Source organism: Mya arenaria, chromosome 4, assembly GCF_026914265.1.
Source record: "Mya arenaria isolate MELC-2E11 chromosome 4, ASM2691426v1".
Classification (NCBI taxonomy): domain Eukaryota; kingdom Metazoa; phylum Mollusca; class Bivalvia; order Myida; family Myidae; genus Mya; species Mya arenaria.
Genome location: NC_069125.1, coordinates 64,265,411 through 64,281,964, shown reverse-complemented (window position 1 = coordinate 64,281,964; position 16,554 = coordinate 64,265,411). Strand labels below are relative to the sequence as shown.

The window sequence follows — 16,554 nt, the reverse complement described above, 5'->3', positions numbered from 1 at the left end:
AATGTGGACTGTTGCCTGTTGGTGCCAACGATGACACCCATCCACGAATAGGAATATTCAAGCTTCCTCAAGTTAATGGAAACACACACTGTGGGAAAAGGGCCAAAGTAAAATTTGATTTTTTTGAGACATGTAATTAAGTTCTTGTAAGATTTCTTTGATATAGAAAAATAACTTCATTTAAAGCTTTTGTTTTTTTGACATTTTGACACATCTTTGATGAGACGCATGGCGCAAAAACATTGAAGGAAACTGCAATCCTGATTTGTTCTGATCTTCAAAAGCTGAAATACTTTTTCAAATCCATCAAAAATAAGAAAGTGATGGGTGTTAGTTTTTGTAAATCATTTATTTATCAATAAAATTCCTACCAGTAGGTAATGATCAGCATGAACAGCCTGCTAAAATCAAATCAATAAGTATTCCATGATGTTGATGCAACATTCATTGGACATAATTTTTATAATATATTGACAGAAATATGAGCAAAGTCTTTAATATCCTCTGATTCTTGCATTTGCTGATATGTTTTGTGGATTTTTTCTAACCTACCAGAGCATAAAATATCCAACAGCCTTTGAAACCGTTAAAACTAATGTCAGGAGATGCTTAGAAATGTGTTATAACTGGGATCAATAGCATATCCTACTCACAGGTTGTAGAAAGCTTCATTCCAGGAGATTCCAGGACCCTCTGTCCCTAGCAATTTTTTTAGTTTTATTCAAGTGAAATAGACCTCATGTTACAGTTGGTGAGGCTATAGGTGAGTATCTAACACCCTCATTGCGAAAATTTATGAATCTAATTATAATGTCACTGTTTTTTGCTGATTTTAACGTTTCTTTTAAAATATTCTGTACCACAGCAAAAGTGAAGAGGAATAAGAAGGTGATGCCTGCTGCAGAAAAAAATAAAATGCTGTTTTCAATTATTTTTTTCCCCCTCCTAATTTGGCAGTGGATGTTGGTGGTTCATGAAAAATAAAATAAAGAATAAAGTCTTATAGTATAATAATATTACTGAAATATACTTGTTTGCACTCTAAACCTCATTATTTAATAGTATATATTTACACCTCAACTTCCATTCCTTAAATGAACTGCCTTTCGGCAATTGCGTTCATCAATCGATGAATGCAACATCTTCGGATATGTTCGGATCATAATTCATTGCTTAACAATATACATGAAAGCCGTTGATCTTGTTATTGGTTGTATTGTGTCGGCAGGTCCGGTAAAATATAGATCAACATTTTTAAAAGTGTTAGTTTATTATATTTTAAATATATTGGTACCAGAAGTGTTTCAATTTTACGTTTTAAAGTGATTTCAAGTGGTTGATCTTTTCCCGCATTATTGTGACGTCATTTGAAAAAAATGTTTCCGGTTATAATCGGGTCATTCTATTTACAGAATGGGTAAGAACAGACTACTGAAAGGTTTTCTTAAATGAAATAAAGTATTTTTTTAACAATTCTTGAATGAAATAATGAACTATTGGTGTAAATATAAGGAATGAATTGCGGGGTTGATGTCATTATCGGGGATATGAACGCAATTGGGTTGGTCAAAGTATGTGTGGAGTCCGAAGGACTCCACACACATTGACCAACCCAATTGCGTTCATACCCCGATAATGACATCAACCCCACAATTCATTCCTTAAATGGAATGCTTTTATCACAGAGAAATGTTGATATTTAACATTGTTAACTAATGAAGAGACATTTAATTGATGCATATTTAGTAGAGAGGCTGCGACTCATAACCACTTTAAATGCTCGCCTTCTGCAGGAGATATTAAAAATTCCATAACTTTGCCAAATTTTGGTAGTTTTTCACAATTATTTCAATAATGCAAATCAATAAGTTAATATTTTGTAGAACTAAGGTTGCCGTATCCTGGTCATAACTAAAACACATACATTAAACAATAAATGTGGTATCAGTGAGAGTATGACAATATGTACATGGAAAAAGGCCCTTGAATCTTGCTTTAAAATTTGTACATGCATTCCTCTGCACATGGTACAAAATGTAGAAAAGTCAGCTCTCTATATGCATATCAAATATTGCTCTCCCTGAGACAATTTCTGACCACTGTGCACAAGACTGTATGCATATTGCCAGACGATTACTGTGGTATCATAACAAATGAAGTTTTGAAATCTTAAATTATTCCCTGCTGCTGTGCACTTTTCACCATCAAGTTTTATGACAGAAGCCTTCAGTGTCAGGCATACATTAGTGAATGTTTTCCCTGTTTTTCAGTGACCAGTCCCGACAGACAACCTGGGTTCACCCTTTAACTGGAGAACCAGTCCAGACTGGCTACTCAACACTTCCTGGTAAGTCTCTAGAAATGTCATGGGTGTTAAGAAGGAGCCCTCATGCATCAGGGCATTTTGATTTTATATATGAATACTTCTATTGCACTTTTGTGATAGTCAAATGTACTTTTTCTGTGCATATCAAATAAAGATGCAATTTAAGTACTGCATTGTGACAGGCATTATCAATAATAAAAATCTATACAATTTGTTCTGAATAATTAAAATCTGCTAACTATTGAAATGCTGTCAGGTTCAATATGCACAAGTTTACCTGTAACATTTTTTAAACAGATGAGTGCTAGTGCTGTCAGCACTTTATGGAAGCACTGTCCGAAGCTCACTAAACTATTTCCATGGTACTGACAGATGGGTAGAGCATCTTGGAGACTTTCTATTGATTTTGAGTTTTGAACTGTTTAGTGGAAAGTATCAAGCAACAATTCATTTCCTTCTGCCATCCTCCTTCCTTGCCATTTCGCCTGATAGCTGCTTTTTATCAGAGACAAAAAACAGTTGTTACATTTGATCTGACATCTCCAAAAGTGAGTCTGTTTGTAATGGTGTTGGTGATTTAAAGGGCTTGTGCTTCTGTAGCTTATGATACTTATGACAGGGATAATGAAAAAATGGTAGTAATGGTGACTACAGTACTAATGGTGACATATTAAACTATAGTAACATGTTATGAAAACATACAGGTAGTTAAGGTACTTGAATATTTTTAAGATGAAGATAGTAGGAAATTGATAAAAAAAATATCCTGAGTTGGCCAGATCTATCATGTTGTTACATGCAAGTAGGCCACTTCTAAATTGTTTATTTTTTGGCATATCTGTAACAATAGTATCCTATTATCATAAAACTCACTATTATCTTAAAGCAGCGCTGATGTCTTATAAAACCAGGTGAACACTTGTATCAGAATTATGATACATTCATGAAGACAGGCTTTCTTTTGTTCGTAGTTATAGGGTGTGTGTGCCATTTCAGGAATCTAATTTACCTTTCCTGTGAAGTTTTTGCTGAGATCTGTGCTGAGAATTATATAAATAACCCATTTATCAGGATAAAATACTTTCTAGAAGGTCACAGTGAAGTTTTGTGCTGGAATTGAACATTATTGACCAAAAAACATAGAAATTTCACATGGATTTATATAAATCATGTGAGGATTATTAATGATTGTAACTTGATTGCTGTGCTCGACTTTCTGAAAATGGGGTTCAGCCAGTCAAAAGAGCTAACCAGTTACTATGATATTAAGCCTAAGGACATTGTGTTTCCTGATGATGAGGATGAAGACAGTGACCTTGATGACCTTCCTCATGACCTTGAACTGTTGGAGGTCAAAATGTTACGGAATACTAGTAAGTGGTTCTTACTGAATGGTTGTCATGACATGTAACTAAAATATTGACAATAGGGGTGAGGTCATCATAGAGGCCACTCTAGAATGTTGTTTATACCTAATCCAGAGAGTCTAAACTGCATATTTCAGGCAAAAAAAAAGCTGATGATGCTGGTGGTAGTTGAAAAATCCCCTGCCCATACTTAAAACGCACATGAAAGAGCGCAATACACTATTATGTAAACATATAAAGGGAGACAACAGAGATAAAGACAGGGGGCATTATTTGAAAATTCATCAGATACACACAGTTTGATGATTTCACTATATGACAAGACCATGGCCTGGGGGTAAGGGGACACAGGTAGAGTCGTGATGACCATATTATGGTCATAATTTCACTACTAGTCATATTGGCGACCACCTATAGTCACTGTACAGGCTCTTGCCCAGGTTTAAGGCTTGTCAGGTTTGTGGGCCATTTATGTGAGTTTGAACCCTTTTAATGTCTGATAGACAAGTGCACCATAGTTAAATGCATGAACAATTTAGGATTTGACAGTTTATTTATACTAAACCTCAATAGTGTTCATCATTATCATAATAAAGAAAAGTATCATAGCAACTAACTTGGAAAATATGAAAATGAGAACCTTTTTCTTAGAGAATTATAAATTCATAGATTACATACACACTCAACAGGGTTTTGAATTTGTATTGTGTTTGTTTGTTTTATTTTTCAAGTTTAAAGCTCTTTTTTCATCCTTGTTTTTTGCCAGATCTATTTCAGTTGGTGTATAGGTATTAATCATTAGTTTTGATAACAACTTCATTGATTAACACACTTAATATAGCCAATTACAGTTTTGAAATATTTGATAATATATACATACATGTACCGGTATATAAGCCTTTACTATGGCATTTAAATTGACTAAATTAACAAAATATTTGTGGTTGTAAAATAAGGCCAATTTAGAATTCATATTGCAAATAACACGCCCGCATGTAAAACACAGATCATGGGGCATAAATGTATGTTGATTAAAAGCAATAAAGATATAAATTTTATTGTAAAAAGCCAACACATAGACCGGTATTGAACCAAATTTATCACTATATTTAGATCTTCGTATTTTCATCATTAAATACTCCTATCTGCAGATTTAACCAAAAACTATTGAGAAGTAACGGTATTAGCCTCGTACACGAGTCCAAGTCATTGAACACTTTGAAAGGTCAGCAGATGAGTTTAGATATACAAATGACATCTATATACGTTATTCATTCTGAGAGTTGTTAAATAGACAAGTGCGATTACAGATCTACGGGTCTATAACAAGTATAAGATACATGCAACTTCTTATCAATTTGTGTTGGAGTTTTAAGTGATTTATACTGTTATTTTGTGCATTTTATTGCTGGACAGACTGAAAACATTGTCTTTTTAGTCTCAATTTGTTTACAGTTGGTGTTAGGCTTTGTGAAAATCATTGGAATTTTGCCTTAATTTACAAAAGGTATTATGATTTTGGATTTGCTATAATCATACCTATGAAACAAGAGTGTGAATGGACTATTGTTTATATCATCAAAGGAGACTTACATCATAATGTAAAATTATGGAATATGATTCACACAGCTGGCTTTGTTAAATAAAGGGAGTGGTATTGTTTTACCGTGACGTTAACCATATTTATTACTTCAAAACCACACTCAGTTACATTTTCACAATGTTGTACATATAATTATGTTGCACATTGAATAATAGCATTTACTGAACATGTACATACTGATGACATTCTAGAAAAGAATAGACTGTAAGTTTACTATATATAATTACCACTATAATACATAGATACATTTTTTAAGAAGCATTTATGCTACACAAATGGAAAACCGGCATAAAGGAAGCTTTATGTATGTTTAGAAACTTTGGTTGGATGGAATGTTTGTTGACTTTATTTAGGTGGATTGTGACAAAAACTGATCTCTAGTTTGTTTCTTGGAAAGAAACCAATCGTTATTTCTTGGATAGAGACCAGGCATTGCATTTTGGTTGTTTTTTGGATTATAAGAAAGCGGTTGTTGCATTTTTGATGGAAAGCAGGCGTTGCAAGTAATGTTTGCATCTTGGATAGAAAGCAGTCGTTGATTCCTGGATAGAAATTAGCAGTCGGTCCATCTTGGATAGAAACCGTGCAGTCATTGTTTCTTGAATTGAAAGCAGTCTTGGTTTCTTGAATAGAAAGCAGTTGTTGTATCTTGGGTAGAAAGCAGTGTTCGTTTTGTGGATATTGAAACCATGCAGTCGTTGTTTTGTGGATATTGAAACCATGCAGTCGTTGTTTTGTAGATAGAAAGCAGTCGTTGTTTTGTGGATAGAAAGCAGTCGTTGTTTTGTGGATAGAAAGCAGTCGTTGTTTTGTGGATAGAAAGCAGTCGTTGTTTTGTAGATAGAAAGTAGTCGTTGTTTTGTGGATAGAAAGCAGTCGTTGTTTTGTAGATAGAAAGCAGTCGTTGTTTTGTGGATAGAAAGCAGATGTGTTTTGTAGATAGAAAGCAGTCGTTGTTTTGTAGATAGAAAGCAGTCGTTGTTTTGTAGATAGAAAGCAGTCGTTGTTTTGTAGATAGAAAGCAGTCGTTGTTTTGTGGATAGAAAGCAGATGTGTTTTGTAGATAGAAAGCAGTCGTTGTTTTGTAGATAGAAAGCAGTCGTTGTTTTGTGGATAGAAAGCAGTCGTTGTTTTGTAGATAGAAAGTAGTCGTTGTTTTGTGGATAGAAAGCAGTCGTTGTTTTGTGGATAGAAAGCAGTCGTTGTTTTGTAGATAGAAAGCAGTCGTTGTTTTGTTGATAGAAAGCAGTCGTTGTTTTGTGGATAGAAAGCAGTCGTTGTTTTGTAGATAGAAAGCAGTCGTTGTTTTGTGGATAGAAAGCAGTCGTTGTTTTGTAGATAGAAAGCAGTCGTTGTTTTGTGGATATTGAAACCATGCAGTCGTTGTATCATGGATAGATATCAGTTGTGTGTCCATTTTGAGTGTCATAAGTTCTTTTGGATTCGTATCATTCTAATATCTCACAGCATTGCAAGGTTGTTGTTTTGTTGTGTTTCATCATAATGTTTTATATATTTTCAGATCTACCAGCTGGCTGGGAGCAGGCGCTTACCATCGATGGTACAGTGTATTACCTAGAGTAAGTGCTGTCAATTGAAAAACAATTAGTTCTTTTTTGTATTTTGCTCTTTATGATTTTATGAAAGGCATTTTGAAAATGACCCCATGAGCTGCATTGATTGTTTGGTTGAAAAGAATTTTCATGGTTTTCTTTATGGTCATAGAAATATGGGTTTAAAAGACAATTAAAAAAGAATAAAAAGGGCAAAGTTGAAAGCCACTTCTTGTCTGTTAAAATTGGCTAGATCCAAAATACAGGTTCATCCTGATCATGATGGCTATCATATTATTGTCTTCGAACTTTTACCAGACCAGAAAGTGAGATAACATTGTTAGAGATTAATTGTACAAATTCCAGTGTATGGAATACAGCAGTGATGGACACTGCTCACAAGTATCTGTCTGATAAATAATTTACATATCCAGAAAGTAAACTTTGAAACCTCTTGTAGGATGAAAAGGAATGATTTTGATCATGTTTACAGTGGGATTACAGTAACATGTTCATGGGTTCAACATAACAACACACCACATAAACTCCCAATCAAAACTCATTTTACAATACCAGTCATTTTAATTAAAGGCATTAATTTTTTTTGTATGTACAATTTAGTAACAACTTATTTTTTTTATTTATTTAAGGTGTGAGCTATGTGTTTTTTTCAATCTAGATGAAACTTGCTAAGGATGTCCACATAAATGTAAATTGTGAATATCATGAATGATTTAACTAGACCCAGAGATGTTATGTTGCCAGACTTGATATAAATGCTAGCAAAACATTGTTGGATGACTGTGAAACAGGGAATTTGGCACTTGGCATTTCAGATATGCATTTATCAGTCCAATTTGAATGTCTATTCTTCTGTTGACAAACTTTATGCATGTTGAACATTATGAAAGGAGACATAAAGTTATGTAATCGTGCATTCATTTATTAATGGCAAGGTATGTGTTGACAGCAATTTATATTTTAATTATTTACCAGTTTGTATTTAAAACTTAAAAAATATATATATATTATTTATTTATTTTTAATCAAAAACTTGACAAAGTGATCAATCGATGTTATTGCTTTGTCATTTTAACTGCGGTTCAATACAATATCAATGACAGTCTTTGGTGACATTTTTTTTTCTTTAAATTTACTGTGTTCAGTTTGTATACAATTTCACTAGGTTAGGTTTCTAATAAAAATTTAATGATTGCATGCAGTAATTGCCTTATGCGGTCATGCAAACACTGCCAATTACAGAAGCTTAACAGTATTTACAATGTTTCTCATTTATTTATAATGTTCATTTCGCTAATGATTACTTATAAAACCCCTTATGTTTTGTAGTCCATGATGAATCGATCAACACGCCACTGATCAAAAGCTGAAATTGGCAATTAAGAGGGCATGGTCTGTTTGTTTTTGGTCAATGGTTCTGAAAAGTAGTTAAAGTTCAAAAGTACATATTTAGTTGCCAAACGGACACAAACATCCATAATTTATTGCATCTCAAGTTCCATGTGCTTGATTGTATCGAAAAGTTAACCATTTGAACTAAAGCATGAATCCCGTGAGCATCAGATAGGATTCAACAGGATGATTACATTGTAAAGTACAGTATTTCTTTCCTTCATTCATAAACTATAGATTTTGTCAAGGGGCACATATTTCCAACATTCTGTTCATGCCTAATGGCTTCTTTCTGTTTTAGTTAGGTCTGGCTAAATTAAAATGGATGGGGTTTGCAAGTCTTATGCTATAAGAATTATAAATTATACTGTTACTATCATGAGATAATGTGATTTCCTATATTTATTGCTTTGAGGATGCATTATAAAACACATTGTATGTCTTTTGCAGCATTGTTCTCATTTTTTATATATTTTTCAAGTTTTATTATGTTTGGAATACAATAGCTCGTACGGAAATGATGGTAATTATAATATACAGAGACACTTGTACATGAGTTTCATGTTGCCATGTCCATTATGCCTGGGTAAATGATGCGTGTGTATTATTTGCCCTGAAGATATTTGAATTGCCTTAATTTACCTTAATGAATCTATTTAAACATTTCTGTAACTGTACAGTAATGATGTTCAATAATAGTGTCTATTCCTTCAGGATATTGTTGTAAATTTTCGCGCAGATTTGATTTGCTGATTGTGTTTCACTAAAATGCCTGAAATGTTAAGCGTTAATTTAGTCTGTCGCTTGTAATATTCTGTAATGGTTACATTACAAGACTCAGTTTATGCACCTTGTCAATTCATTTTTTTTGAGTTCATTTGTCCAAAAGCATACCAATTTACTTTATATAAGTAAATGTCCTATGTCTTTGAAGTACAGGCAAGCATAAAATAAATGTTTCCATATTAGTATCATTTCCTCAGTTCTCTTGTACCAGGAGAAATATAATATTTATAAAAAAGTCTGCCCATTTTCACAAACATATTGAGTATGAGTTTTACACTCCAGGGGCCATGATAACAAACAGTCTGAGTTCAGACTAAAGTGACAAAACTGCAAATCTTTAATACGTTGTAACTTTTTTACTAGTTGAGTTTTGATGATGAAATTTCCTAAAAAGATATTATTATTCGAAACTGTACAATAAATCACATTTATCATTGTAAAACAAATAGAATAAAGATGATTCTTTGCAATTTGATAAATGTGCTTTTCAGAGTCTGAGTCTAGACTTGGAATTGAGACTGTTCATAAACAGGCCCCAGAAGCCATGGTTACGAACAGTCTCGACTCTCGAGTCTGAGTTCAGACTCACATGGCAAAACTGCAAATCTTCATTTCATTTTAACTTTCCTTCTAGTTGAGTACATTTTATTTATGAGAAAGTTTGATGAATTTTATTACTATTTTAGATAACTTACCTTTATTTTTGAAAAACAAATGGTAAAAAGAAGATTTGTTTTATTAAATAAAGGTGCTTTTCTGACTCTGAGTCTAGAATAAAACTTGTGACCCACACTCAAAATGGTGAAGTTCAATGTGAAATTGCTATTTGAAGAGTAATAGTAGTAAAAGTTACAGTATCTGTTCCAAATAACTTTGTTTTAAACTTTGTATTCATCATTTGTCAATATTATTGACACTAAAGATATTTTGCAACATTTATGATTTTGCTTTTGGTGATTTGGTCTTAAACTAAGACGCACAATATCGGTGAATACTGGCCCTGGTTTATATACATTTTTTTGTTATCTTACTTGATGTTTAAGTATATTCTTATTAGTAAGGAGGTCACTTAAGTTTTCTATTTTACTGTATTTGAATAATTTGAAACAAATTGATTACGGTACATTTTGTCAAATTGCTGCTTATCGAAAATCTACACTGTGAACCACATACATCACTACATCACTATTCTGGACAAAATTGATCTCTTTACCTATTTATTTGTGGGAAAAAAACTCTTGATTTTATCATTCTTAACCAAAACGTGAGAAAATTGGATGGTTTGCTTTTGTGGAAGTAACAAATTAATACTGGTAGTTGAAATTTAACACTGCCGATGTCTTTCATGTAGCCGAGAGAAAATATTTATTCATCTTATTTCATTGAACTGACAAATTCAACTTTTAAGCCTATTGAAAAAAGTTTGCACAAATAATTTGTATGCAGTGTCAAGTTAATTATGCATATGTTTGTAGTTTGAGTTAACTACAAATATTATGTAAATTATGTTTATGTCCTATGACATACTATAATGTTTCAAAGTATTATTCAAAAGGCCCTGCTTTCACTAAAATTTGATACTGTTTAAGTGAGATTAACCATGACTTCATTGAATTTGATAAAATTATTATCTTTATTTACTTTTTAAGAAACGGGACTGCATTTTATACATTCTTTTCATATGATTGAGTATTCAACATACTTAAGTTTTGCATCAGAAATTGATAAGCGAGCACTCACTGGCTCGAAGCTATATTATAACCATCGCAATGTTTACAGTGTAGGTTTTTATGGCAAATTATGTTGACATTTTAATAAAGCTTGCTTTTATGTATAAAATTGATTTCTTATTGAATGAGGAGAAAGCTTTAATTCCGATCAATCTTTAGCAAAATGTTTCATTAACAATTCATCGGGAATGTTAACATGAACATGAGGAAAATTTCTACTTTATGACGTTGGCAGCTATGAAAAACAGTGGAGAACCTTATACTTTCTTGAGTTAAAATTTTGACGTTGGCAGCTATGAAAAACAGTGGAGAACCTTATACTTTCTTGAGTTAAAATAAATCAAAGTCATAATTATTTTTTTTTGTTTGGTTATTTTTCAGTCACAACCGGCGTGTAACAACATTTGACCACCCAATCACAGGGCAGCCCCTCATGAAAAGTGGGGACAGGTTTGGGACTCTGATTAGCCCGGGAATGGGTGGCCCTGCTCGCAAGGGGAGTGGAAAGGCTCGTGGCATTAAGACCCCATCGGCAGCCCGCGGTGAAAACTCAAAGGTCATTCTGCGAGGGTGGCTCCAGAAACAGGTACAAACAGTGGTCTCCATGAATTTGTTCATTCATTTTACGATAAGTTTTGATGCAAGCCAATAGCTTAAGTGTTTTGGAAAGATACTTATTTTATGTTCATTGTTAGACAAGGTATAATTGTTGAATCAAAATTTGACATTTGGATTAACATGCCCGAATTTATATACTATAGAGCTTGATGTAAAAAAAATAACAAACCCTGGTTTATAAAATCCAGCAGAAAGTAAAGAACGAGTATAGGGGTTGTACTGGGCTTGTGCTATCTTTGACCACAGGGATTGAGGCATTGAGCCTCTGGGGACATCTTGGGTCTGATCTGCGAGATGGACAGTATGTTTCCAGTGTCACACTGTACAGTTCCTAATTGATGTTTCTTAAAAAAAGATTTATTATAGTTTCAGACACAATCTTCTGATGTGAAGACATTTTAAATGTTACAGTAGTTTGTCAAAACTGAAAACTTCTATTTCCACATGAAAATGAATGGATTTCTGATACAGTGTGTATGTATTGATGTGCTGTTTAAGTAATTTTCTCCTGGATTTATTTCAAATGTAGGAAAGTGGAACATATTTGATTGATGTAAGTAGCAATAAAAAGTGCTTGTAATTTGGTCTTGAAGCAATCAAAAACATGTTTAAATCAATATGAAATAGCGTCTTTAAAATTTGATGAGCATTAATTCCAATGATCTCTATTTCACATGGGATATTATGCTCATCAATAGGAGACTTTTATGAGCACTTTTATTTCAAATTATATTCAGACAGACAGAAAACTATGCAAGGGAACTTACAACAGACATTCTCTGATAATTATGTGTAATGTATTCATGGAAAGAAAAAGATAATTTCTCACGCCCTTTGATAAGTTTTCAAGCATTCAAATATAGTATAATTACTATAGATTTTCTTTTATGATACCGGTAATAAGGAATATTGTCATTTTTTGCACTCGCTGTCAAGGCACTTGTACACGTATATCAAGAAAATGTTAAAAATTATTCAAATTTGCCAATTATAAATGCTTACCAGGATGATCAGTTGTTGCATTAAACACTGTGTACCAGCCCCCATTTTTAAACTCCCATTTACAGGATAGTGGAGCTTTAAAACTGTGGAAAAAGAAATGGTGTGTGTTAGCAGACTTTGGCCTGTTCTTCTACAAGGACGAGGGTGAGTCCAACTGTATAGGCTCTATCCTGCTGCCCAGCTATGACATCAAACAGTGCAAGGCCAACGAAGTGAACAAGAAATTCGCCTTCAAGGCCGAGCATGAAAACATGAAGACGTTTTACTTTGCTGCGGATAACCAGGTGGAAATGGACAAATGGGTTGAGGCTCTCAGAATGGCCTCACTGGTTCAGAGGGCCCCAGGGTAAGAGTTTGAATTGTAGATCTTGTTGATAAAGTGATGTTTTATACAATCATTGTTATATAATATGGGAATCAAACTCTTTCCAATTTATTTAAACTCTTGATAGACAAATTTACCTGTTACCTATTGTTTGAATGATCAATAATTGTGCTACATTATCTCCTCCGATAATATATGTAGAAAGTGTTGTTAAATAAAATTTGATTATTTGTTGTTATACTTTTATTAATACAACGTAAATTAAATACAAACTACAACACCAAAAAAAACATTGATGTTTGTCAACATGCATCCTCATTGTCATTCTTTAACAAGCACTAATTGTGCTGTGTTATCACCTCAGCCAGCATGCTACCACAGTATGGTGTGAACAATATGAAATGACATAGGTACTATTTAAGAGGTCAGTTTCGAATTTGTAAAAATGATTGATAAATATGTGTGAAATATCGAATCGGGACTGTAACTTGCCTTCGAAAAAGTGATAAAATCGAAATAGCAAATATCAGTGTAATGATGGAAACTTTTATTAAACTTTTGGAAAAATCTGGACCAAAGAATAAAATCAAAAAGTTCGGATAAACTGTGTTTAGATTAATGTTTAAATGTTTGTTTTTTATTCCTTTTTATTATCTTCAATCTTTGATTCAGCACATTACTATCAGTTTCCTTCTGATGTTTGAAAAGTTATTGTTTTTTTAGGTCAGGACACTTGCCAAAGCTGATCCCTAAATCACCGATCATGAGCTGGGATGATGATGTAGACAGTCCTGGTATTTCCCCGCCAGATATGCAACAGTACCCATTCTCTGGTAACCATGGTGAGACATCTAAACGCAGGGGGCCAGACATGGACTCTAGCTTCCAGGACAGGCAGTCATTACAGCCTAGCCTAAACCTCCAGAATTATGGGGACCCATACCAAGGTCAAGGCCAACAAAATGACTACAGACCTGGTAATGGGTTTGGGACATTCCCACGCAACGATAGAGGGCAGGGTCAAGGACCCAGGTCCACTAATGGTTATGGACCAAGTGACCCGAGATACCCTCCTGATAGAATGGACAGAAACAGAGGGTCTCAGAGGTCAAATCTTAGCCAAGGTCACAGTGTGCACGATGACCAAAGATCAATGTCAAGTCAAAGATCAAATCAATACCCATCAAATACAATGCCACGGAACATGAGGCCAAATCAGTTTGATAATAGTGTGAGGCCAAACCAGCTGGATTCGAGTATGAGAAGTGTAGGGTCACAGAGAAGTCAAGGTTACAACTCCCTGCCTAGAGACTCAAGGTCACAGTTAGGTCCTCCAATTGAGGGTCAGGACAGGCCATATGGGCACTCATCACCAAGACAACCACCCCCAAACCAAACTGCCATGAAGGGGAAGGAAGACAACCCCTACATGATGATGACCCCTCATAGCCAACAAAGAAATGAGAGGTAGGCTGAAGAAACTATTGAAAGTCAAGTTGCCACACTGTCACTTTATCATTAACTGTTATGATAAATGGATGACTGTGTAGGTTTAATTTCATGAACCAGGTTTTCACATAGTGAAACTGGGTTATTAGAATGACCTACATCGTTGTTTGTATGTGCGGGCACTCCGCGTCAACCTCGCCTATGAAACTGAATATCTCTAGTTATGGTTGACAAATTGTGACCAAACTTGGTATATAACAGTTTATGGAGACTAGACCCTAGGGTCAAGGTCAATGTCACTGTTACTAAAAATAGAAAACTGTTCTTCCTGTTAAAACTGAATATCTTTAGTTACAGTTAATTTATTATAGCTAAACCTTGTAACTGTCTGTATAATATAAACATGTTTTCTACTGAATCATATCTTACTATCAATAATAAAAACCTGTTTTGTTTGCATTGTGGCGTTTTTTGTTTTGAATAAGATTGAACCTGACACTCATTCAGTAATTTGGATTTGAATACATATCTGATTCTGTGTTCTAAAATGCATTGTATGGCTAAATGACTTGATATTCAACAATGCCATTTTACTTTTGTAGGAAAATGGACCCCCTTAAACACAGTAACCGACCCCTACCACAGGAACCACCTCCGGAGCCGTTAAAAGAAAAAGGACGTTCAGGGGGAGGTGACTACGCAAGTCTCACACGCATTAGAGAAAAATGGCCCAGTAAGTTCCCCACTGGACTAGATTGATTTATAAGTTTTGTAATCGTAGGCTGTTGCAGTGCTGAAGAAAGTATTTATATTGAATTACAGCTGTTTGTTGATGGTTTGCTAATCACTGTATTTGATTTGTCTCCATAAGTTAAGAAGATTAGTATTGAACAGCTGTGTCTGGTATTTTGTTAAGAAAACGCTTGACCTGTGCAGATATTCTTATTAGGCATATTTATACTTGACGCTGGCTACTGAATACACTGAAAAATGTGCAAAATTGCGTATTACTCAAGATTCAAAATAAGCCTGGTTGATCAATACAGCTAACAGGAAACATTCACCATTCTATGCTTTTTCACCATTCCAACACTGTCCATATACGTTTAGATCAGCAGTTGTCGGACAGACCAGGTGTTGAGGCCCCAATTGATCGTGAGGAAGACCAGCCTGTACTGTCACCAACCCAGCAGAGGAGGCCTGACCTTTACGTTGACGTCCCACATACGTACGTCAACGTGTACGACGAGTCACAAGTCAGGAACAGAGGTTAGTATTATAACATATTTATTTATTTATTTTTTTTGCTTTTTAAGCTGTGGATTCAGGTTCTGATAATGTGATTATCATTTCCAATGATTGTAGAAACTTGTGCAATGTTTTTCTTGGAATAAGAATTTGATGTCAATGGCATTAGGTCTATATCAGCTTATGAAGTATATTGCTGTTGACTTGCTTGGGAAGTGTTTTATTATGGTTTATTGTATATTTATATTATTTCAGAATACACAACCATGATGAAATACCCTTTAAACACTGGCATTAATAATACACAAACACATGCCTAAAACTGACTGTTGTGTTTTCAGACCAGCCCCCTGAGCTGCCGTCCCGCCCACCCCTGCCTGTAGAGATGAGACCCAAACTCGTAGAAGACATCGCCAGTTCTCGTTCTCCTAACACACAGAAGGAGATGCTTATGGCAGAACGCAACCTGGAAACCCGCATGCAACAGCCATCATTCTTCAATTACCCAACACCAACTCGTGAATCTCTCCCTGCTTTCCCGCAAAACCAGGTGGGATACTTGATACTTAATGCTTCAAACATGCACTTAATTTAATTTCAAAATAGAAAGGATTGTAAAAAAAGATGCAAAAGTAAATAAATGATTGTTTTCTTTAATATTTTTTGTAATAATTTTGTCACATTAATATTAGTCTTTAATTTTGCAACTTATAGGACAGTCCACGGTCCCAGTATTCCCAAAGGTCACAGAGGTCAAATGAGCAAAGGTCACAGCAGCCCTCATTGCCACAGCGACCAGGTCAGTAAAAACAAGTTAACAGTTTGATTGGTTTTGTCTTATTGCTGATTGAGTGGTTTTCAAATTATAAACGTTTTCAACATGTTTTCTACTTGTTTGTTCACTCCATTGGTTAATAAAATTTCTTTTCGAATGTCATACTTAAGCAAAGATACTGAATCATAGATTAGGCTAGATACTGCATGAGACACCCAAAATATACACCCATTGTTGGTAGATAAAGTGTCATTTAAAGACACTATATATAGATGTTTCTGCACAGTGATTGTTTCATAAATACACATGTAATTTGTTCATAATTATAGTATACAAAGTAGAATGGTTTTTTCAGGATG

At 34.3% G+C, this 16,554-nt stretch overlaps 1 protein-coding gene across 12 annotated transcripts in view; it reads left to right on the top strand.

The window, feature by feature from the left end:
• LOC128230418 (uncharacterized) overlaps nucleotides 1-16,554 on the top strand; it is a 39,653-nt gene that overhangs the window by 1,029 nt on the left and 22,070 nt on the right. For 10 of the 12 annotated variants that reach the window (XM_052942672.1, XM_052942662.1, XM_052942664.1 and 7 more), the window contains exons 2-10: nucleotides 2,271-2,347; nucleotides 6,819-6,876; nucleotides 11,160-11,364; nucleotides 12,464-12,744; nucleotides 13,447-14,190; nucleotides 14,775-14,905; nucleotides 15,283-15,441; nucleotides 15,762-15,970; nucleotides 16,135-16,219. In XM_052942672.1, the coding sequence (XP_052798632.1) occupies nucleotides 2,271-2,347; nucleotides 6,819-6,876; nucleotides 11,160-11,364; nucleotides 12,464-12,744; nucleotides 13,447-14,190; nucleotides 14,775-14,905; nucleotides 15,283-15,441; nucleotides 15,762-15,970; nucleotides 16,135-16,219 (1,949 nt within the window). Of the gene's footprint in view, nucleotides 1-2,270; nucleotides 2,348-5,415; nucleotides 5,501-6,818; nucleotides 6,877-11,159; nucleotides 11,365-11,929; nucleotides 11,950-12,463; nucleotides 12,745-13,446; nucleotides 14,191-14,774; nucleotides 14,906-15,282; nucleotides 15,442-15,761; nucleotides 15,971-16,134; nucleotides 16,220-16,554 lie in introns of those variants that run through there. The other 2 variants (XM_052942663.1, XM_052942673.1) reach the window with 2 other exon arrangements.